This window comes from Centruroides vittatus, unplaced genomic scaffold (assembly GCF_030686945.1).
Source record: "Centruroides vittatus isolate TY-2023 unplaced genomic scaffold, ASM3068694v2 contig_559, whole genome shotgun sequence".
In the NCBI taxonomy this organism is placed as follows: Eukaryota; Metazoa; Arthropoda; class Arachnida; order Scorpiones; family Buthidae; genus Centruroides; species Centruroides vittatus.
The window spans coordinates 1718107-1741376 of NW_027122332.1; the positions used below are offsets into that span (position 1 = coordinate 1718107).

General features: G+C 34.3%; 1 protein-coding gene across 2 annotated transcripts; it reads left to right on the forward strand.

Annotated features, from left to right (window-relative positions):
• The first annotated feature begins 646 nt into the window (after positions 1-646).
• Positions 647-20717, forward strand: LOC136978888 (cytosolic endo-beta-N-acetylglucosaminidase-like). Of its 2 annotated transcripts, none has more exons than XM_067274724.1 (12): positions 647-792; positions 4477-4634; positions 5478-5626; positions 8133-8287; positions 14800-14942; positions 15013-15178; positions 15278-15381; positions 16187-16295; positions 16854-17026; positions 17620-17913; positions 19844-19961; positions 20387-20717. In XM_067274724.1, exons 1-12 carry the CDS (start codon positions 781-783, stop codon positions 20693-20695), a joined length of 1890 nt encoding a protein of 629 aa, XP_067130825.1. In that variant the 5' UTR covers positions 647-780; the 3' UTR covers positions 20696-20717. The 2 variants fall into 2 exon arrangements, with proteins under 2 accessions (XP_067130825.1, XP_067130826.1); XM_067274725.1 differs by lacking the exon at positions 647-792 and adding an exon at positions 1005-1100.
• The last annotated feature ends 2553 nt before the right edge of the window (positions 20718-23270 follow it).

The window sequence follows — 23270 nt, forward strand, 5'->3', positions numbered from 1 at the left end:
TGGGTGTTCTAAGTCGACTCAGAAAGTAATATAATATAATATAGTGCAACACGTAAATAGGGGCAAGTCTACATAGAGCAGTAGAGTAGCGAGGTGGGGTTGCAAGGGGGTGTATTATGCACCGGGCGCCACTTGCAGAGGGGCGCCCAAATGGTCTCCAAGACAAACTATATGTGTTTCTGGAGAGGGGAGAGGGGCGCCAATAAAGTGTCGGGCGCCAGTTATGCCCCGGGCGCCAGTTATGTTCGTTACGCCACTGACATAGAGTCCTGAGTGGCATCCTCCTTGGCAGATCGCTCAAGTGTTTCGTTGCCGCATCCCATCAGCCAAACTAAAATTATAGTTTTTTCAAACGCTTTTCACCCTGCGGGACTAAGAGAGTCTTTTTTTTTTATCCTCACCACTTGATCGCCCCATTGTAGACCTTGCCGAATCCACGATGGGCAGATCCCACAGGGCGGAATAAAGTAATTCGTATAGCAATAATTCTCGACGGCTCTTTTTAACTAAATTATTTTTGTTTTATTTCTATAAGTTATTTCGAATATAAAAAGATTTCGGGTGTATAATGTTTTAAAACAATAAATGTACGAAACTAAAAATAAAGCCGTTCACATAAATTATTAATTAATTTTTGTTTGAGTTGGCAACACTTAAACTATCTGTTTATATATAGGGAAACACGTGTTAATGACGTTTACAATTGTGTGTGTGATATTTGAATTCAAATAATGGTATTTATTTGAAGTTTAACTCTGTTATACGACCAAAGAAGAACTTATGGATGCAATAGTACGAATTAATTTTTCGTTTTTTAAGGAAAAAAATATATATTTTATAAAGCCAATACTGTTTGCAAGATATTAATTAAAAAAGTATTTGAAGAAATTGGTTAATGTTACCTTTATACTGTTTATAAACAAAATTGCTGTTTGAACTTAATCTGAGAAAATAATTTCTTATAGTAAACTCTGTTATTAACAGAGTTTACTATAAGAAATTGTTATGCCAGGAGCCATACATCATGTATCAGAAATAGGCGAGAGCCAAATTTTCTGTTGGAATTATAGTTAAAATGCTATGGTTATTACTATTATATGGTAAGATTGCTGATGTGAACGACATTGGGGTATACTATAGATTACTCCCTATGGAATTTCGTGTGTTTGGGTATATATCTGAATTCAGGGGACCGAGACGAGTTCAACGATACTCTACTTTTGGACCGGAGATGAAAAATAAAAAAGTTATCATACTTTTTTCCGGCGATCGCACGATGATAGGGAGTTGCGTCGCTCTCCACTAAGTCGCTCCTCGCTATCGCGATCGGGAGTCCCGTCGCTTGCCGTTAAAATTGCCTTTAGTAGACGTTTCCCCCCTTTTTTTACTTTGTTCAAGAACTACCGTGAATCGATCACTAGTTTAGCACATGGCGGTGTGTGGTGGCGCCCATACGAGAGGTCAGTCGGGCCGCCATGTTCGCTGCCATAAGTAACATTAACCGAAATGGCAATCGCGCGATGATCGGAAGTCGCGTCGCTCTCTCCGCTCTCGTATCACGTGTTTAACGCTCTGGGAGATGACCGTAGTCGGACGTCACGGTTTGCAGACTTTACTGCAAGATGGCAATACTAGCAACTATGGTGCTGTCTGCATGAGAGCATTAAAAAAGTACGGTAACTTAAAAAGTGTGATAACTTTTTTATTTTTCGTCTCCGGTCCAAAAATAGGGTACCGTTGAACTCGTCTCGGTCCCCTGAGTTTAAATATATAATCAAAGTCCTGAAATTCCATAGGGAGTAATCTATAGTACACCCCGACATTGTTGGGACTTTAATACAGCTGTAACAGAGCATGCCCATAGGAGCAAAAAAAGTCAAAGGAACCATACCTGACCGAGTTACTCCTGATCATACCCTGGAAGTAGGCTGATTTTGGGGCTATATCTCACCAAGAGTTACATTTTGAGGCGTGGTTCCTTTGACTTTTTTGCTCCTGTGGACGTGTCTACGGCTCTTAATGTCCTGACAGTGTCATTCGTATCTGCAGTTGTACACTGTTATATTAGTTAAGAATGTGTATGTTTGGTTAGATATGCAAAAAAAAAAGCTAGTACTCAGAAAATAGCTTTATTTAAAATTTATTATTTTTTCATTTTATATAAATATATATCGGTGTTTCACCTAAATTACTTACCAGAAGAAGATATATGGATTTGTTGTTGAGGGACTGTTTAAAATGTGGTTTGCACAAATGTAGTAAAATTACCTCGGCTTTTGGTTACTCATTTGACTTGCGAGTAAAGTTAGCTTTGCTTTGGCACGCGAGCCACTATGAAGTACAGTAGATTCAAAGTACTGGTTCATCCCCTTTCGGTGACTGTTCAATCAGGTTTTTGGGAGTTCAAAATATCTCCACTTTTGCTGAACTTCTGTTGGTTTGGCCAATTGACTTTACACAACTAGTATTTGAAATCTTTTCAACTAATCATGTTCTAACTCAATTTGTGACACTTCATACAAAGCAAATGACATTTTGCCTTGATGATTATTCCTATTGTTTGTATTACAGTGTGAGCCTAGCTTTACACTTACAATCCATATGTATATCATACTACATTAATAGTCTGCAAACTTACAAAAATATTACTTACATGTAAGAAGTATGATATTCTTTTATAAACTTAAGAAGTTTATAAAAAAAAATTGCATATAGAACTGCATTAAGGGTCTAGAAGAGTTGCAGTTTGGTCCTCGTGATTATTAAAATAACCCTTCTAACCTTTCACCCGGTGTCATTCTATTTTTAGAATCGCGTCGTTTTATTTTTAGAATCGTGTCGTTCTATTTTCAGAATCGCAAACGTTTTCACAGCCCCTCCTGGGCTCTTCTTCAGGCTTTGTCGAATAGGCCGTTAACATTCGAATAAATAATCAATTTGAATTTTTTTTCGGAACATTACCATGTGCAGCAGCTGGATATTCGTACTGCGCATTCTCCATGTTCTTCCCTTTAAACACTGTTTTCTAGCAAAACCTGCCATCAGCGCCGGATTAAGCCTCTAGCGGGCCCTAGACAAAATTTAAATTGGGGCCCCATTTAAATAAGTTGCTTCTAAACAAATCTTATATAATGTGACATTAGCGTAGCTAGCATCGGTGACACCCGGTGCGGATATCGTGGTGTCACCCCAAGTCACACTGTAGTGTCACCCTTTTTAACTCTTTTATAAAACACTATTGAATTGTAATATCTTCGCACTCGACTTGAACGTTATATCGAATATGCGATGTCGCGACGTATAGGTGTAGATTTAGAAAATAAATCATAACCATCCATACATTGGTACTACCACGAGACGCGGACCTAGGAATATATCTAGATAGCGCGAGATCCCGTGGCGTTACTTCTGACCCACGGGAGGCTGTTGACCTTTTTTTTTTTTTTTTTGTTTTTGTTTTTGTTTTTTTTTTAGGCAATGGCTAGTCGAGAGAAGCTTAGTAAGAAAAGAATTGTTAAGTACAGCATTTTCTGTCCTGTCGAATTTCTTAAATTTAACTCATTTTCAAACAGAGAAATCTTCTGCACTGAAGCCGGGCCCCTCCGACTTACGGGCCCTAGACATTTGCCTACTTTGCCTATTCGATAATCCGGCCCTGCCTGCCATGCGCTCTATAGGATCATTTCCTCTTTATAATTAACGCAGGTACTACGTAATCCCGCCTTAAATATCCTCGTGATTAAATAATATACTTCAAATCTCAAAAGTAACTTTTACTTTAAGTTATCTATGCTGTTATAAAAGTAGCCTTACAATAACCTAGACCAATTTGAAGGATGAGGCTACTTTTATATTGGTATATACCAGACATGGACAAATGCGGCTCTTTTTGAGGTACAAGCGGCTCTTGTTGAAAGTGTTAATTTCTGTTTATTATTATTTTTACAATTTTATCATTATAATTTTGTGAAAATATGTTTATTAAAAAAATTCAATATTTCTTTTATATTATATAATAAAATTGCATGACTTACCATACTATCCACCATGACAGTACAGAACTGCAGCTCCCATGCATTTTGCAAAACCTACATTTCGGCTCCTACTGAACTCTTGCTTGCCCACCCCTGGTATATACAGTATTGGTTAATTTTATGATTATGTAGAGCAAGATTTAATTTACAAATTTATATTGATAAACATTATATAGTTTAAAATAATGTGCTAGAAAAATACTATTTAAAATTAAATATGATGCAATGTAGAAATTTGGAACCACTGTTCTTAAAACTATTTATAAATCATACATTTGTGTGAAAAAGTCTTACAATCAGATAAAATTCTTTTTGTCTTTATTCTAAATTCATTAATTAGTAATTTAAACATTAATATGCAATTTATATACATGTTTGACTGTTTTTTCAATAAATTATATCAATATTAAACTGACAGTAACTTCAATCATTTTTTTTTAAGGTGGAAAGACAACCAATAAAAAGTTTAAAAGAATTGCTGGAATGGAAGAGACCAGAATGTGATTTCCGTCTAGAAAAATTGAGAAAGAGAATAAAAGTGAAAGAAGGACCAAAGATATTAGTTTGCCATGACATGCAAGGAGGATATTTAGATGATAGGTAAATGAATAATGTCTTAAAAATTTGATGTGCGGAGCAGTTACAAAATTCCTCTTCTTGAAATTATTCATATGCTTCCCTCTGTTCTGTGCACGGATTTTAATTTTTCCCCATGTTCATCTGAGCTTCGTCATCTATATTGACGGCTGGAAGTTATTAAAGCAGTATTCAATAACTGTTTTAGGTTGTAAATTGTTTTAAGATTAAATTATTAAATTTTCATAGTGTCCTAAAATGAATTATCGTGCTTGTTTGTTTGTCATCTGTATGCAGCAATGCAACTTGTGGGTGATCTGCCAAGGGGGGGATTGCCTCCAATGAGGATTTTCTAAGGGAAATCCGAAAAACTCCATGTGGCCGGCTTGGCGGGGCACGAATCCACGACCAGCTACCAGCGTTCAGGGTTATATCCACTCGGCCACTGGTGGGCTGTTATTACACTAAATTAGATTCTGTTCAGTTTATTGAATTTTTTGTTGAGACATTCTCTAACTGGAAACCAAGGATACAATCTCATAAATAAGGATTTTGTAGTAGACATATTTATAAATTAGTTTATTTTAAATTAATAGAGGAAAAAACTTATCTTTATATATATTTAATAACTTATAATTTTCCAATTTTAATAAAATTTTATTCATATTAAATAATTTTTCTTCTGAGTGATGCTTTAATTAAATTCTTATTTAAATTTATTAGCATTATTATATTTTAAATCTTATCAGGTTTTTCTATCAAACCATGTATAAATAAACAAATATTCTATTAATGTATTACATTCTTACAGCATGGAAGATACTTCATAAATTCTTGTATATTTTAAAAATTAATTTTCTAATTTAGATTTCTTCAAGGGACTGAAAAAGAAAGTAATTATAGATTCTTTCATTGGACAAACGTACAGGCTTTCATTTACTTCAGCCATTATTTTATTACAATTCCTCCTCAAGGATGGATTTCTGCAGCACATAAGAATGGTGTTCTAGCATTAGGTAAATTTCTGAGCTATTTAAAAATTAATATAGTAATATGTTGTGTATAGTGACATTCTTTCTTAATACTTGTAGACATATTTAAATAAATCAAATTTTTGTTTGTATATAGAGAGATATAGTAGAAATTTCTCAATGTAGGTCATACACAAGATTGATTGCTTAAGTAGACTTAACATAGATTGGTAAGCTACCATAAAAACACAATAACTCCCAATCACTAGCAAAATGTTATTATGCAAGGAACTACTGTATCGGTAAGGCAGCTCCTTACGTGTCGTATGCAAGCCATAAGGAAACCAGTGGTAATTTACATGTGACAATGCTCAATAAAAAAGAAAAGGCTGAACAAGAACAAGTATTTTATTCTTTCCTTGTAGCTGTTCATATAGCCTATTATTTTAGTCTGTTTTTTCTGTTTTATCCAATGGTCAACTGCCTGTGAGATTATTTATGCTGTTTACTTTTAAATTTGAGTGGATCGACAGTAGTTGCCTGCAAAGAGTAAGGGGTGAAAGAGCATTGGTATGGAAAATGCCACACACTTGCTACATTCCTGTATATATACATATTTTTGCTCATGGTTACTTACTATGTCACCATAATAAATAAGCTTCAGACATTACTTGCATGAACGAAAAAGACAAGTCTGATATGAAAATAGGGTAGCATAGTCACAGTGTTCTTGTTTTAATTGTTAATGTTACAGCCAATTTTCTCATGCACTTATGTTTCTTACACTTCAAATGTAATAATAGCACCATATCTGAAAGTAAATATGAAAAAATAAAAATTTAATTTAATGACATAAAAGAGATAAATCTATAGAGACTTCGTTTTAACTAAACAAGAAATGACATCATAATTTTTTTAATCTTTTATTTTATAAGCTTTAATTGTGAGGAATAATAATGCTAATGATATGGTAAAATAATAAAATAATTACGTTACACAAAAAAAAATAACTAAAATTGCAAAGGTTCAAACCTGTATTGTGGAGCTCCAGTGCCTAGCATCTTATCCACTTAGCTATTATTATTCCAAGAAAATGCAAAACTTTTAAAGACTTAAAAGCTAAACACTCAATTTTCAGAGGCCTGTTTTTCAGAAACACTTGAGAAGTGGATAAGAAGCTATGTTTTGGGCTATGTGCATACCAAGTTTTGTTCAAATTGGAGACCTGAACATCTAACTTTCTCCTTGTTGGTGGTTTGGTGGGATATGACAATGCAACACGAGCAATCTGTCAATAGGGATGCCTCTCAGAAGGACTTTTTATGGGACGCTGGCCTCTATTTAGGCGTTAGACACGTGAAAAAATATCCAGAAAACTCCACATGGCCAATCCATTGATCAAGTCCAAACCTGAAACTAAACTAAACTACCAATGTTCAGTGGTTTCATTGCTCAACTGCTTATGGATCCTATCTTAGTAGTAGATAATATTTTTACTGCCTTGGCATCCAGCTATTCGAATAGGGAAAAATTAATAAAATAGTGTCATATTCTATTATATTATTTTACTTTCTTTTTAATGAAACTTCATTTTACTTGCTAATGAATATACAAATTTACTCTAAACACAGACAGATATTACTAGATATTTTAAATTGTTTTAAAGATGTTAACATCTCATAAATATTTGACTTAATTATCCAAAATTTTGTAATAAATTCATTCGTAGTCTTGAAATAGTCAGAAAAACCCAGTGACGTTTGATTAATGAAATATTTGTACATTAACCACTCAGCAGTGACTGACGGATATATCTGTCAAGGGCGATCATGTGGCAGTGGTGAAAGACAGATATATCCACAAAAGAATTTTGCGGATATTGCCAAAAACTACCACAAAAAAAATTCACATAAAGGAATTATGAATTATGTAACAATAAAAAAAAACTTTTCTTTACTAGACATAACTGTTTACAAAATCTTTTTCCAAAATGGTAATGAGAAAAAACGCGTGGAAAAATACTTTAAAAATTTCCCACATTTATTCTTCACTACATAGGGATAGCTCCATACCTGACTAACCCACTGTTGAAAGGTTAATAATTGATAGAAAATTTGCAAATCATTAATTACTGAAATGAGAAATCATTCACAGTATTCAATTTATGTCTTTCCACAGCCATAACGGGATAAGTGGATAGTAAGGGAAGGATTCAACATTCAGTCAAATGATTTGTGAACATTGTTGAGGATTTGACTGGATTTGGTTCTTTCCTTGGTCACAGGCCTTATATGGCCTTATAAGATATAATAGGCTTTATATTGATCATCCTTTATAAGTTTAAAATATTTAATTTGGAAACATTATTTTTTCTACATGAATGAAAGTTCTAATGTTTATTCTAGAAGTGTGAATAATTTTCATAAATAATTTAGTTACAAATATGAATAATGTGTGTAAGTAGTAGAGATTTAGATTATATAAGAAAATTATAAATACTACCAAATTAAATCTTATATTTTTTCTCTATAAACAATAAAAATATTTTCAGGTACTGTAATTACAGAATGGGACGAAGGAGAAAAATTATGCAACGAATTGTTTAAATCGGCAAAAACTCAAACATTAGCCGCTTGTAAATTAGATGCCATAGCAAGGTTTTATGGATTCGACGGATGGCTTCTTAACATTGAAAATAAATGTCAGGTGAACTTAATAAAATTGAGAATTTTTAATTTTGTGTCCTAAAATTTTAAGAAAAATAAAATAGCAAGTGAATCAATCATAAATTTAAAAAGCTTTTGCATTTGAAAAGAATTGAATTTTATTATTGTACCAGTTGATTTGTTGTGAAACCGTGTTGTATTGTCTTAAAAGTGTTGAACACAAAATCGTGTTAATAACAATCACATGGCTTTTTCCACCTTTATTTAGTTGATATCAACTAAATAAAGGTGGAAAAAACCATGTGATTGTTATTAACACTATTCAAATGAACATCAAACAAAAAAACTGGAGGAATGTACTTCATCTAACATAACCTTAATTGTTCCAGTTAATCACGTTCATACTTGTTCAAACGTTTTCGACCCAACTCTGGGTCATCTTCAGGAAATCATTGTAATAAAATAAACCAACGTGCGGAATTGGAACGTACATTCCTCCAGTTTTTTTGTTTGATGTTCGTTTGAATTATAAACAGCTATGTCGGCTAATACGTATAAGAAGTTAGTGTTAACCCTAACGAGAGCTAGGGCTAAACTTGGTTTTCTTCTAACGTGTAGGAACAAAAACATATTTCCTATGTCGATCTATAGGATCCGACTTTCGCCCGGATGTGAGTCGTTGATACCGAAACTACGCACTCTATGCTTAAGAAAAGCAATAAGAACGGTCCGAAAAACGGTGTTCTCCAAACTCAGGGAGTTGATTGACTGTGAGAATCGTCTATATGAAGATAATCTCGCATTACTACAAGATCTCAACAAGAGGGTGACCATGTACCAAGAAATCCTACAAAAGAAACTGTCCGAGAAATATCAAAAAAAGGTGGAATGGATCACTAGTCAACAGACGCATAAGGAACCATTACATAGCATCTCACTGATATGCTGGGACAACATCTCCCCACCACATTACCTCATCAGTGCGCTAGAACATGGGCCCATGTACGCTCCTAAGGATCAGCTTATACAACCAGAGAAGGTGATGCCAGACGTAGAATATCTCATCACAGGACTGCCTGACATCCACAAAGAGTATTACAGATGGAAAACTGCAATCAAGATAGGTAAAACCAACAATAGAAGCATGGATAATGGGTTCTGGAAATTAATACATAAATCAAGGAGATGGTTAATGGATAAAAATATTGTAGTCCTCAAAGCGGACAAAAGCAGGTCTCTTGTTCTAATGAAGAGGGACACATAACTCCATGATGCGAAAGTACATCACTGACACGGAATGTGAAAGCATTGACGACTGATTCCTGCAGAGACTACAGGCAAGGGTGAAACGTCTCACACAGACCAGGTTTGCTAAAGAATGGGGATTGCGTAGGGCGGTGGTAGCCTCGCCGGGCATCCCTAGGCTCTTTGCCTTTGCCAAAATCCACAAAGAGACACCTTCCCTTAGACCGATACTAGATAAAGCTAACTCGCCTACCAAACCTTTAGAAATGGCGGTACACAAAATCATACATGAGCACATCAACACATACCCTTGGACCATCAAGAACTCTTTGGAGCTAATCGACATATTGAGGGCAATTACCACCACTGACACTACATGCATCACGATCCTAGATTTTATGGCCCTATACCCTTCTATAAAAATACAACCTTGCTTCTGCGAGTTAAGGGACATATTGCTTAACTAAGCTGGTACGTCAGCGCACCGCAAACAAATCTTAGAACTGACAGACATACTCTGCTATTCATCCTTCTTCCGTTTTGGTAATAAAACGTACCTACAAAAACGCGGGGTTCCAATGGGCAGCCCCCTATCGGGGACCTATGTGAGCTGGTAATAAGGAAACTTGAACATAAAATCATACCGGCATTCAGTTCCAACATCCTACTGTATAAGCGGTATGTCGATGATATCATCATATGGAAAGCTGAACCCGACATTAATAGGTTCATCAACACAATAAACAATAACCCATATGGCTTATCCCTCAAATTAGACCAAAAAAGCAACTCCTCAGCACACTTTCTCAACTTGCAACTTCAATTATACAATAATGGGATCGGGTTTAGGGTCTTCTGCAAAAATTGCTACGTACCGTTATTCATCCCCACCAACTCGGAAGATCCATATACCTACAAGATCGCGGTGTTCCGGGCCTTAACTAAGCGTGCATTTACGCACAATTCGAAGTATGAGGACACCTTAATTGAACTCAGACATATACAAGTAATGGCAACACTACATGGGTACAGCAAGAACCTAATATATAACATTGCACACACTTACACACAGGGGAACAGGAACAACAGGCACATAGATGTAATGGGGTCGGGTGATAACAACCTAATGAGGAAAGTTGTAACGTACAACAGCCACCTTGATGGAATCTATAGAGAAATTTCAAGCATCACAAAAAACAGGATGGCATATATTAGGCCACCATCGGTATATGACCTACTCCGCAATGGAAAGGACCCAATAGACTTGAATCGTGCACCAGGAGTATATGAGATCCCTATGTGGGATAGCAGGTTCAATAATAACATGGTTTATGTTAGCTCCACCAAACGCTCCCTGCAACAACGGTTGAAAGAACACAAGTATGACATAGACAAACGGAAACATACCACCGCCCTGGCGTGTGTAGCTTCTGAACCTGGAATCACTGCAGATCTAAAAAATACCCGTCTCATAAGACTTGCCCACCGCACGGACCAGCTCAGAATAATGGAAACACTAGAAATTTACAAAGCTGGATTAAAAAACACGTGCATTAACTATAAAGATGCAGCTACCATATCACAAGCGTGGAAATACTATTATGAGGGGGAAAACACCCGGTAATTGAGTCGTAAGACATTAATTTAACGATTATGCAGCAAATTTACACCAAGATCTTCTCACGCGCCATATTGTCATCCTAGCACGAGAGAATCGTTCCATTAGCAAGCTTAACCGTTTGATAGTAATTTGAATCGGACTGCATTCGATTTGAACATTCCAATTCCGCACGTTGGTTTATTTTATTACAACGATTTCCTGAAGATGACCCAGAGTTGGATCGAAAACGTTTGAACAAGTATGAACGTGATTAACTGGAACAATTAAGGTTATGTTAGATGAAGTATTAACACGATTTTGTGTTCAACACGTCTATTGTACCAGTTATAATATTTGTATATATGTATTTAACATTTCAATGTTAGAAAAATATTACAAATTAAAGTAAATATTGTTAAATTTAATAAATATAGGATGTATAGCAGCAAAGTCTTTAAACACTGACATATGAGTTATGCACAACACACAGTAACAAATGCAGCACAAAGACATAGGAAAATGAGAAATACATGTTATAAATAAGCACATGAGAACGTATTAGAAATACATGCTTTATTGTTTGTGACTGATGTACAAATTAGCATTTCATGCTTTCTATTTGTGTATGTACTGTACTACTAAATCAGTCATGCTCTATGACTTTGTAATTGACTTTATTTCATACTGTGCATCATTTTTGAGATGTGCTAACTTCCGAATTTTACTGCTAGGAGTGTTGCGAGTGGGCTTGTGTTGTAGCACGTAATCACTTTGCTATAACTGTGTATATAACTATACTTATTTATTAGTCATTTTCATAATTAGCTATCTGTGTTCGTCAGTTGTGTGGGTTTTAAGGACTTTACAATGCACTCTGTATATTAATATGTAGGACAATGCAGATAATTTAATGAGTAGTTTTTGATTGATGGACAAAACATTACTCATCATTTGAGAATCAAATGCTAAACCTTAATCTAGTTATGGCATTAATGTTCATATTTATATTAGTGTTTTCTCAAATAGCCATTGGGTTTCAATATGTGTGTAGAAAGAATAATGCATAATATTTTCATGAGAAATTTGTCATTTTATTTTACAGTTAGATTTGTCCGATTTTTTTTATGGATATTATGGATCAGAATATCATCCTGTATTTTTCCATCCCTGTATGTTGACTTCATTGCAGTTAAATCTATGTACACAAGATGAAGTATAATTGACTTTATAAATCAGCTAATTAATTTTTACTGATTTATCACTGCAAATAGCTTTGTTTATTCATTAAAACATTTGGCACATTGTCTAGTAAAATGGTTTTAATACAGCTGGCAAACAAGCCAGTCATATAGTTCATTTCAAATGAAATTGGCTGTCATTGGCTTTGCTTATCCACCATATTAAAGCTGCTTTACCAAGAAGAATGCCTATTTATATAACATATCTCTTTTATTTAGAAGGCTTCAAGCCTGAATTTCCAAGCTCTTTATAAGATATATTCAAATGATATAAGTCTTAATTTTTTTGGGCTGCAGTTTTCAAATTGCAGATATAAATTCCCACTAGTGTTCTTCCTTAATTCTGAGAATGGAGTTAGATGACCAGCATGACTGTTGTTATGAGGAAAAGTATGATATACAGGGGCAAGACACTACCAAAATTGAAAGCATATACTGTATTTTAAAATTAATAATGATTAAAAATTGGAGCCTGGCATTGTGAAGATATCATAATAATTTTGTTATTTATTAATAAATTCAAAAAATTCATGGACTTATTGAATATTTCTAAAAGAATTAATACAGAAACTCTATTTATTTATAATTTTTAACTTTTGGCTCTGTGGGCACTGAGATTATCTTTTTTAGCAGACCCAAGATGGAGTGACGGGCAATGATGGACGGGGCAATGTAAAAAAGATCATAAAAAAAAACACAGAGCGTCTAACGTTTTTGGCAATGAGTTAGCACAGAGTTTTGAAAGAAAGTTGCCAGCAGAATAAAGCTCTTTCTACCTCCAGGTTTGTTGCTTTAATTGTTAGTAAAATCTGATAAAGAAGTTTCAAATACTCAGATGTTGCTTCATAAAGTTTCATTTATTTGGTTAAATCCATTATGGGAGAGGGAGAAAACTTCTGGCAGCCACTTCACACTTCACAGAGATAACTATGAAACATCGAGCGCTCACTACATCTTTTGTAAAGATGTCGTCATTGGTAGTTTCTTGTGTTTCTTCCAGTGAAAATAGTCTTTTGAATGTTACTTTTGCCAATTTATTAATATTTTTATGACTTGGCAGTAGGAAAGGTTCTTGTAGGTCATTTCTTTTTTATGCATCTGGATCTTAAAGATAGTTTATTTACCCGACATTTTGTATTCTTGAAGAGTAACATTCAATCAAAGTTTTTATAAACACAGTCCAATTCTCTAAAAATAAATTTTATTAGATTTTCTCCCTTTAACACTGAAGCAGCCTGTGTGGAAAGGAGATTGATAACTATTGTAAAATGTCAAAGTATGTGTATGAAATCTTCTAAAGATCTCCATTTGTCAGAAATCACTTTAGCAATTTCACAAACTTTTAAAGTATTTGAAATGGAATTATTTTAGTTCTGCAAATCTATAATTAACTATTGAACAGCACTATCATTGCGATGGAATGCAAGATGGAACAGCACTGTCATTGCGATAGTGCTGTTCCATCTTGTGTGAGCATATCAAGAATAATCTTCAGCTCTTTCTTTAAATTTGCTTTTATAATTTCTTGTAGATAATCATATTTTAGTGGTGAATTTTTAAATATCTTGGAAAGTTTTTCAATATTTGAAATTAAATCAGCAAAATCTCTCCACAACACAACTATAGGAAGATTTTTGTCATTTGCTGCTTGGAAAAAGCTATTTTACCAGAATTTCAACATCTCGTATATGCCAGATATATCAACAATATCTTTATCATATAGTGCACCCAATCTGCAACTTTTCCTCCAGCAGGTTAATAACAATCCACGTGACCTTCTACTACAACTGGACAAGAAAGCACAACAACTGTACATTACTTGAAAGGATGGTGAAATCCATGCATTTATCGTAAGCCAACATAACTGATTTTTGTCTCTTACAAAATCCCTCTGATAAGTAGGTAAAATGCTTCAGTATAATTAAAAGCTGTATATAAAGATATAATTATCCCAATCTTCAATACTTTCTTGAGCATTTCTTCTTCCTACTTTACAGCTTTTTCTTCTGTATTCTCTTGAAGTTGCTTTTTATCATATAAAATACCATACATGCTCAGGAACTCCATGTGCAAGACACAACTGACAAAGGAACTTGTTTTCTAAATCAAATTAAATTGTAACCGAGGCCCCATCTGTGGTAATGTCTATAATATCTCGATTTAAATCTAATCCAAATCCACTTAAACTACACGGTCTACCCACCCTTAAAAATTTCTGGGGTTTTTTGACCAATCTGGATTAGATTCTAAGCTGCTCAGAGCAATAGGCTCCACCTTAACTGCTCAGCCGTCTTAGAAACTATGAATAATGTACTTTTATGTCAGTTTTTAAAGCTTTTTTCTTTATTATGTATCTAAAAATAGTGTATACAATTTAAAACCACTTAAATCTCTGAAATCCTTAATTAATTGATTGTAAAAACAATTAAATCAATTGTATTGTAATAAATTTTCTAATGTCCTTTACAGAATACCAAGGATTTAGAAAATTTTGTTAACATTTTGACCGAGATATGCCATACAAATAATCCTGATTCTCTTATAATATGGTATGACAGTGTCATAACAACTGGAGAATTAAAATGGCAGAATGAATTGAATGCATCTAATAAGTAAATAGCAAATAAAATTTTATACATATACAATTTTTATTCTAATTTAAGTTTAAAATCTTTATTTCAGAATGTTTTTTGATGCCTGCGATGGAATTTTCCTAAATTATAACTGGAGTGACGAAACGTTGAAAAATTCTGCAATTATGGCAGATTCCAGGAAAGACGACGTCTACGTCGGAATTGATGTTTTTGGGAGAGGATGCCTCGGCGGCGGAGGATTTAATACCGAACTCGTACATCTGTTAATTATAAATAATTATCTGATTAATAAGTAATTAAAGTATTTATTAAAGTAAAATATTTTTATGGTAATGATGATTTGATTTTATTAGGCAATGAAAGCTGTGAAAAATTATGATTTGTCTATTGCTATTTTTGCACCCGGTTGGGTTTACGAAACATTAGATAAAGAGAAATTTTTAGAAAATCAATATAAGTAAGTAAGAAAATGTAATTTTTAATTTCTGCAAATTTTTCATTATAAATTTTCATTTAAACACATCAAATAATAATAATTTATTGTGGCATGTCTTAAGTTGCTGTTTAACTTGGTTCTCTGTTAATCTTGACTCAACCCAATCCTGACGAAATATTTAAATTTAAATACCAGATTAAAATAAAATTATAATAATTTAAAATCTATATATATAATCGAGACAAGTTGATAATAATAATAATCAGCGCAGAGCCCAAATGGTTAGGAGTTGAAAGTTGAAATTTGGTACACAGTTAGGGTAGGTCACGAGAATGCACACTAAGAAGGGATTTTTCAAAATTCCTCCCCACGGGGAGAGGGACAGGATTAAGGCTTAACACTTCCATTGTTGATGGAAGTGTTAAGTAACAATGGAGAACAAGAGAAAGTGACGTGCAAGATTTACAGGCGCTGGAGGAAAAAAAAGGAAAAGAGTAATATGTTAGAACATATTCGATTTTCAAATTTAAACACATTAGTTCGGTTTTTCTTGATTTTTCTTGTTTAGAACATTCGATGAAAATCAAACGATATAATCAGAGCATGTCGTGAAAATCGAACAATATTAGAACATTCGATTTTCAAATTCGACCTTTCTTTAGAAATATTTAGTTTGTTGATGAAATTACTCTTTTTCTTCTATGACTATAACGTAATAATCTTAATCTTTGCTATCGTTACTTTTGCCCAAGCAATGCCGAGCCTATCTGCTAGTGTAAATATAATTTTATAACAATAATTTTGTAATTTTTTTTTTACAATTTAGGTTTTGGGAATTATTAAATGATTACTGCCCTGTTTATGCCATTGCAGAACTGCCATTTTATACTTCTTTTTGTCAAGGGTTTGGAAATAAATTTTATCGTAGAGGAAAGGTAAAATAATAATTTAATAACAGAAATGTATAATTTTAATATAAATAAAATAAAGAATGAAGTTTTACATAGAGTATTACCACTATTATTTTTAACTTTTTCTGCCCTGAGGTCACTAAGAGAGCCTTTTTTAGTAAACACGTTGAGGGTTCGACTAGGCCCGCAGTGGAGTGCCCAACATATTTGAATAGATCACCCTCCAAAAAATTGCTGGGATATTTTTTCTGATTTCTTAATATATGTAAATTAGATTGATTTAAAACATTCTGTGTATGAATAATAATATATTAATAATAATGGATGGTAGGGTGACTTGGTTGTGTCATGCCTTATCCTTCACCATCCAGCTGTCTCCAATGTAGACCTGGCCAAACCTGCAATGGATATGAAAAAAAGACTTCATCAGTGTCAACAGGACAGAAAGAGCAAGAAAAAAGAAATAAAGATTAAAAAATTTAAGATTAATTACCTTCAATATTTATTAAATTATATAAAAATACAAATGTATAAATTATACAAATTTAGATTTTGCAATATTAACAAAACTTATTACACTAGGTAATTAGTGAAAAGCCATGGTATAATCTAAGCCTTCAACAAATTCAGCCTTCATTCCATTGGACCCAGAGTTGCTGCGATAAGAATAATTGTAGTTGCATTCACGTCAAAGATGCTTATAATTCTGGTGGATGTCTGGAATTAAAAAGTCAAAATTCTTCACAAAGATTCAGGTAACCTTTTATCTCGTCAAAAAACAAATCAGAAAATACAGGGTCTTCTGAACCGAATGCTGCCATCATAAACAACTGTAATTATGTTAATTATTACCGAAGAAGTACGTGGCATAAACCAATTAATAGAGTAGCTTTCTAAGTTTTGTCTCCCAGTGACATTCTTGTTGCCTACTATCTCTAGGAAGCACTATAAACAAAAGAGGTGACTCTACAACAGAAGGTGTTTTGTGTCCTGCAGTTTGCAAAGTCGGAATGACTAGTCATCGTGCAACACTAATATTCTGCAGACGAGTTATGGCTGCCACGAGAGGAGTGACAATGGGTGTGCCATATTGAGCGTTAGAAGAATTTGGGTATCAGTTGGATGTATGCCGTATGATGCAATGTGCACACATCGAAAAATTAATTAGCAAATGCGTAACTTGGACAGTTTTTTAGATTTCTAATGTACATTACAATGTTCTCGGATAATAATTATTATAATTACAGTAATTAAAATGAAAGCATTCTTTTTTGGAAGACCCTGTATTAAGAACATTTTTGGTTTAATTGATAAGTATTTGTGTAATGTACTCTTATTTTCATTTCAGATTATTTTCAACTCATTTTGAAATCAGTTCTTCTATATTAGTCATTTATACATATAAATTAATTATCCCAACAACCGACGTCAGCATTGTTCTACAGATTAAGAATAGCGAAGTTTGTTATGAAGTCTATTGTTCTGGAAGAGATTGGATAAGTGACGGTATGGAAATTCTGCCAAAAAAACGCATAAAAGGAAATGCGAAAATGTTGTCTCCGTTATCTGAAGATGAAATTAATAAGTTAAATTGCTCAAATGTTAACTTCGGAAATGAGGCCGAAAATAATTGGATTACAAGGCAAGTATATTATACGTTACTTTATTTTAATTATTATGTACATCAAAATAACTTGGAAGAAAAGTTTCATTCACTTTTTGTTACTCCATTCAGTATGTAATTAGGATTTTATATACTTGGAAACACAACAATAGTTTGCTCAAAATAATATAAATACATATTTAGTTTGCAATGTACAGGATGCCTAGAAAAGTTCTTATATGCTCTTGTATCTAATGAACACAAATAGCTACAGTTATGAATATGATGTATAATTAAAGTAAATTGGCTATGCACTATAAGGATGCATATACTTCTCGTTTCAGATGGATCAATCTGTAAGATCAGATCAATCTTTGTCACGTGATACAGATTGCTGCATTAGTTGGCAGAAAGTATACAAGTAGGATTGAATCATATTTACTCTGTAAATAAAACTGCTCACGCAATGGCAAAATGGGAGGGTGCACACCATGCATTCTTACCATACATTCTTGCAAATTTCTCACCTAATTATTTTTTTCATCTCAGTATATCGTATATTTTTAATAATGACTTTAATTACCATTTATAAGTTTTAAATACTTTTCATTGTCGACAGTTAAACATATTTCTTTGCCATAAACTACGAGCATGACTTTAACCACAGAGGTGGCCATCTTTAATCATTTTTATTTAATCCAAATTATCTTATCTTTTGCTCAGATTAGTTTGATCGTGATCCGGTTGATTCTAGATGGCATTTGTATACATGGATTGAGATCGATCAGATTGCTATTGTTTGTTTGTGTACAGGATTTGAATGATTAGAATAAACTTAGATCAGTTTGATTCCAAATGCACCCTAATACGACTGCTTGCAGCATCCCTAGTGGTAAAATCTGAAAACCAATGTACAATACAGAAAAAAGTCTATTACAAAGTCATAGAGCATGACCGATTTAGTACAAAAGAACACCCTGCATACATGAATAGCATAAATAGGAAGTGTGAAATATTAATGTGCATGTCTAGCACAGTCAGTCAGATGTGTGTTTGTCAATTCTCCATGTCTTTGTGTGTGCATTCATTACTGTGTATCTTATGTTGTGCATCATTTGCAAATGTCAGTGTTTACACTTTACTATGCACCCTGTATTTATTAAAGGTTATTTGTTAAGAATACTCCTCAAACAAATTTAATTCAAACTTCTTTTCTTAGAGTGAAAAATTTTTTATAACACTAAGATTAAGTTTGAAAAGGCTTTTAGACTATATGTCCACTGTCAGGAGTTAGCATAAAAAATGAGCAAATATTTATTGTCACATCGTCACAATGCTGGGCTGCAATTTTTATTTTATTTAGTTTAAAATATATGCTCTCTGCTTCAAATTAGTAATGTCTTGTCCCCATACATCATCCTGACCAACACAACTCTATTCTATCTGACTCCTTTCAGAGGAGATTTTTGAATCGAAATAATGTGACTTCTGGGTTGCATTGGAAGTTCATATGTAGTTAATTGGGACGTCCTGTCCCTAAGCTTTCCATATCCAGTCTTGGTTTTCATCTATGTGATTCGTTCTCAAAGATTTTCTGAAATGCCAAACTTCTCAATAATTTTAATTATAAAATGTAAAAACACTAGATGCCAAGTAATATTACAAAATTTAACAACACAACTGTCTATCATCATTACAGGAAAGTTTATTTACGCAAGTACTTTCAACAGTATATAATTATCCATTTTTCAAATATTGTAGTAGCATTCTATTTTCCGTGAACGATAATATTACACAAGGAGGACGGTTGTGTTGTTAATTTTGTAATTCTAATTAAGGTTTAAGCATATTTTAATGATATTTCATAGAAAAGTAGAGTTCTTACGAGAGTATTTGAAAATAATAATTAATCACTTCTGAGAAATAATTATTTAAATAACATAATTTCAATAATAATTTATATTTTTAGAGTATTTTATATGGATTTCCAAGAGTTTAAAAACAGCAAGATGACCGAAATAGCTGTCGAAACAAAAAATAACTCTGGAAACTCTGATAATTATTCCATTTTGATTGGTCAAGTTCAGGTGAGATTCTGTTTTATTCTGCTTCTTAGTGCTTTTAATTAATTTCAATATGTTGTTATTTTACGTATAAGTTAAGTGTTAGATTATTTAAATCACTTTTTTTCCTTTCTTTTAAACCCTCTTTTCACTATAAGTGCTCAGTGCTCTTCCTAATGCACAAAGTGTGCATTAAGAAGACTTATTCATGCTCGTCATGGGACAATGTAACTAGCTTAATTTGTGAAAATTTCTAAGATTCAGACTTCAAATGTGATGAGTGTGTTATCTAGATTTTATCCTATACAGTCACACATTTGATATTCTATCAGATTTTTAATAATACCTGCAACGATAACAATATCACATAGACATTACAAGCAAATGGTTTATTAAATTATGATTTTTGTCCATATTCCATATCTTTAACATAATTTATATTTAAACAGATATTTCCAGTTTCAAACAGTACCAAGATGCAGTGCTTAAATCTAAGAAGAAATATTTGTTTAGAAGAAAATCGCATCACAGTCGATTGTTTTCTAACGTGGAAACCCAAATTATTGGAAATGCAAGAAAATAGTTACGATGTATTCTGTTCTTGTAATGAGAAAAAATATTATATTGGAACAACTAAGGAGTGTTTCTACTATGTGAATAACTTTTGTCTCCCTGAAATCTGTAAAGAATTTAAGTTCTGTGTAATGTCACAAAACAGTGAAGAATGTTATTTTGCAGAAGTGTTGACAAATGAATAAAAGTAAGTTATTGTCAAGCAAATTATTAAGAATAGATTACAAATTTTTTCAATAACAGCATTAATTTTATCAATAGAATAGTTGCAAAGTTTCTATATCTAGTGTATGCTAATTAGAAGTTATACACATTCTCCTCTTCATTCTTTGTACATATATGAATTGTTTAGTTGTCTTTTTTTGGACCTTGACAATTTGAAGCTAAAACAGTCTCCAATAACCTATAAATTCAAACTAAGCTTACTTTCCAAAAGAAATTGGCTTTGTGGGTAGAATGCACCCTTCGTTCTGCAGGAGAGTCTTGGGTATTCGCTGTAAGCGAGCTTGAGTTTCGGATGTAGAAGGCCACCTTCATTTTGCAGGAGGGTCTTGGGTCTTCGCTTAATGCAGGCTTGAGTTTCTCGGATAGAAGGCCGCATTCGTTTTGCATGAGTGTCTAAGGTCTTCACCATAAGCAAGCTTCAGTTTCGGGAGCAGAAGGTTGTTTACTTTCCACAGGAGAGTATAGGGTCTTCACTTAATGCGGGCTTGAGTTTCACGTCTAGAAGGCCGCCTTCGTTCCGCAGGAGAGTCTAGGGTCTTCGCTTAAAGCGAGCTCGATTTTCGCGGGTAGAAGGCTGGTTTCGTTCCGCATGAGTCTAAGCTCTTCACCATAACCAGGCTTGAGTTTTGGATGTAGATGGCTGCCTTTGTTCCACAGGAAAGTCTGGGGTCTTCACTTAAAGCGGGCTTGAGTTTCGCGTGTAGAAGGCCACCTTCATTTTGCAGGAGAGTCTTGGGTCTTCGCTTAACGCAGGCTTGAGTTTCCCGGATAGAAGGCCGCATTCGTTTTGCTTGAGTGTCTAAGGTCTTCACCATAAGCGAGCTTCAGTTTCGGGAGCAGAAGGTTGTTTATGTTCCACAGGAGAGTATAGGGTCTTTGCTTAATGTGGGCTTGAGTTTAACGTCTAGAAGGCCGCCTTCGTTCCGCAGGAGAGTCTAGGTTCTTCGCTTAAAGCAAGCTCGATTTTCTCGGGTAGAAGGCCGGTTTCATTCCGCATGAGTCTAAGCTGTTCACCATAAGCAGGCTTGAGTTTTGGATGTAGATGGCCGCCTTTGTTCCACAGGAAAGTCTGGGGTCTTCACTTAAAGCGGACTTGAGTTTTGCGAAGGTTTTGAGTTTTGAGAAGGCCGCCTTCTTTCTGCAGGAGAGTCTAGGGTTTTCGCTTAAAGCAGGCTCAATCTTCGCAGGTAGAAGGCTTGTTTTCTTCCGCAGGATAGTTTTGTGTCTTCGCCGTAAGCGGGCTTTAGTTTCGAGGGTAGAATGCAGTTTTCGTTATGCATGAGAGTCTTGGGTCTTTGCCCTGAGCAGGTTTGAGTTTCACGTGGAGAAGGCCGCCTTTGGTCCACAGCAGAGTCTTGGGTCTTCGCTTAAAGCGGGCTCGATTTTCGCGGGTAGAAGGCTGGTTTTCTTCTGCAGGACAGTCTCGTGTTTTTGCTGTAAGCAGACTTTAGTTTTGAGGGTAGAATGCACTTTTCGTTCTGCAGGATAGTCTGGTGTCTTTGCCGTAAGCGGGCTTTAGTTTCAAGGGTAGGATGCATTTTTCATTCTGCAGGATAGTCTTGTGTCTTTGCCGTAAGTGGACTTTAGTTTCGAGGGTAGAAGGCCACCTTTTACCTGCAGGAGTGTCATTTAATTATATTCAAGTTTTTCGAGATTTAGTATATTCTTTATATATTTTCCAATTTGAATGTGGAAAAGAAAATTTCAAAGTTTTGTTATTTATAAAATATTCTAAGAATTGAACGGAAGGTTTCGTAATTTAAATATGTTATTTTTGTCTCTGTTAGTTATTTCTGTTGGTGAAGTTGGATAAACCGAGCCAGCAAGGATGTAAACGAGAGACTGACAAAAGTCATGTACGTCTTTATTTTACGAAGAGCTACAGATAGACTAGACCAGGGGTAGCCAATATACGGCCCGCGATTAAATCTTTAAATATTAGCTATGTTATTTCTTATAATTGGTCGAATGTATTTGCGATTCGTCATTACATTCTCATAATGTGAAGTGATAGTCGAGAAATTCCATGCCGAAAGAAAAAAAAGGTCGACAACTCACTGTGCCAGAGTTAACGCTCCATTACAAATTTTTTAAACAACAGCGTGGACTGTTGATAATGTGTGATTATCTGAAAAATGCGTCTGTAATCTCTATGTACAGTTCAGCATCTACTGGGTGACATCGCAATGAGATCTCGCACCACCTGAAAATCTTGCTAGGGCAGCCTCTGGCTTGGCCCATGAAAAAAGTTTTGTTTCCAATTCGGCTCGGGGGCAAAAACTATTGGTCACTCCTGCACTAGACATTTAAAAAATAGGAAGACCAGAGGTTCATAGGCTACGGGAAAAAATAAACAGTGTCATCGTACGTCACATTCTATCTTTCAGGAGATAAACTTTTGGCACGTGACAGCCACATACCTAATAGTCTCACCGTAGAAATTCAGCGAATGTTCGAATATGAAAGACTACGTACAGTTGAACTTGTCTATCCGGAATCTTGCGAGATAAGAAAGTAAATTCGAGATAAATAGGT

What these genes read in the sequence shown, in the direction of transcription:
- LOC136978888 (XM_067274724.1), top strand. An exon ending in GGAGGATATTTAGATGATAG is followed by an intron (nt 4,635 to 5,477) that starts GTAAATGAATAA and finishes TTTCTAATTTAG; the next exon opens with ATTTCTTCAAGGGACTGAAA. An exon ending in GAAAATAATTGGATTACAAG is followed by an intron (nt 17,914 to 19,843) that starts GCAAGTATATTA and finishes TTATATTTTTAG; the next exon opens with AGTATTTTATATGGATTTCC.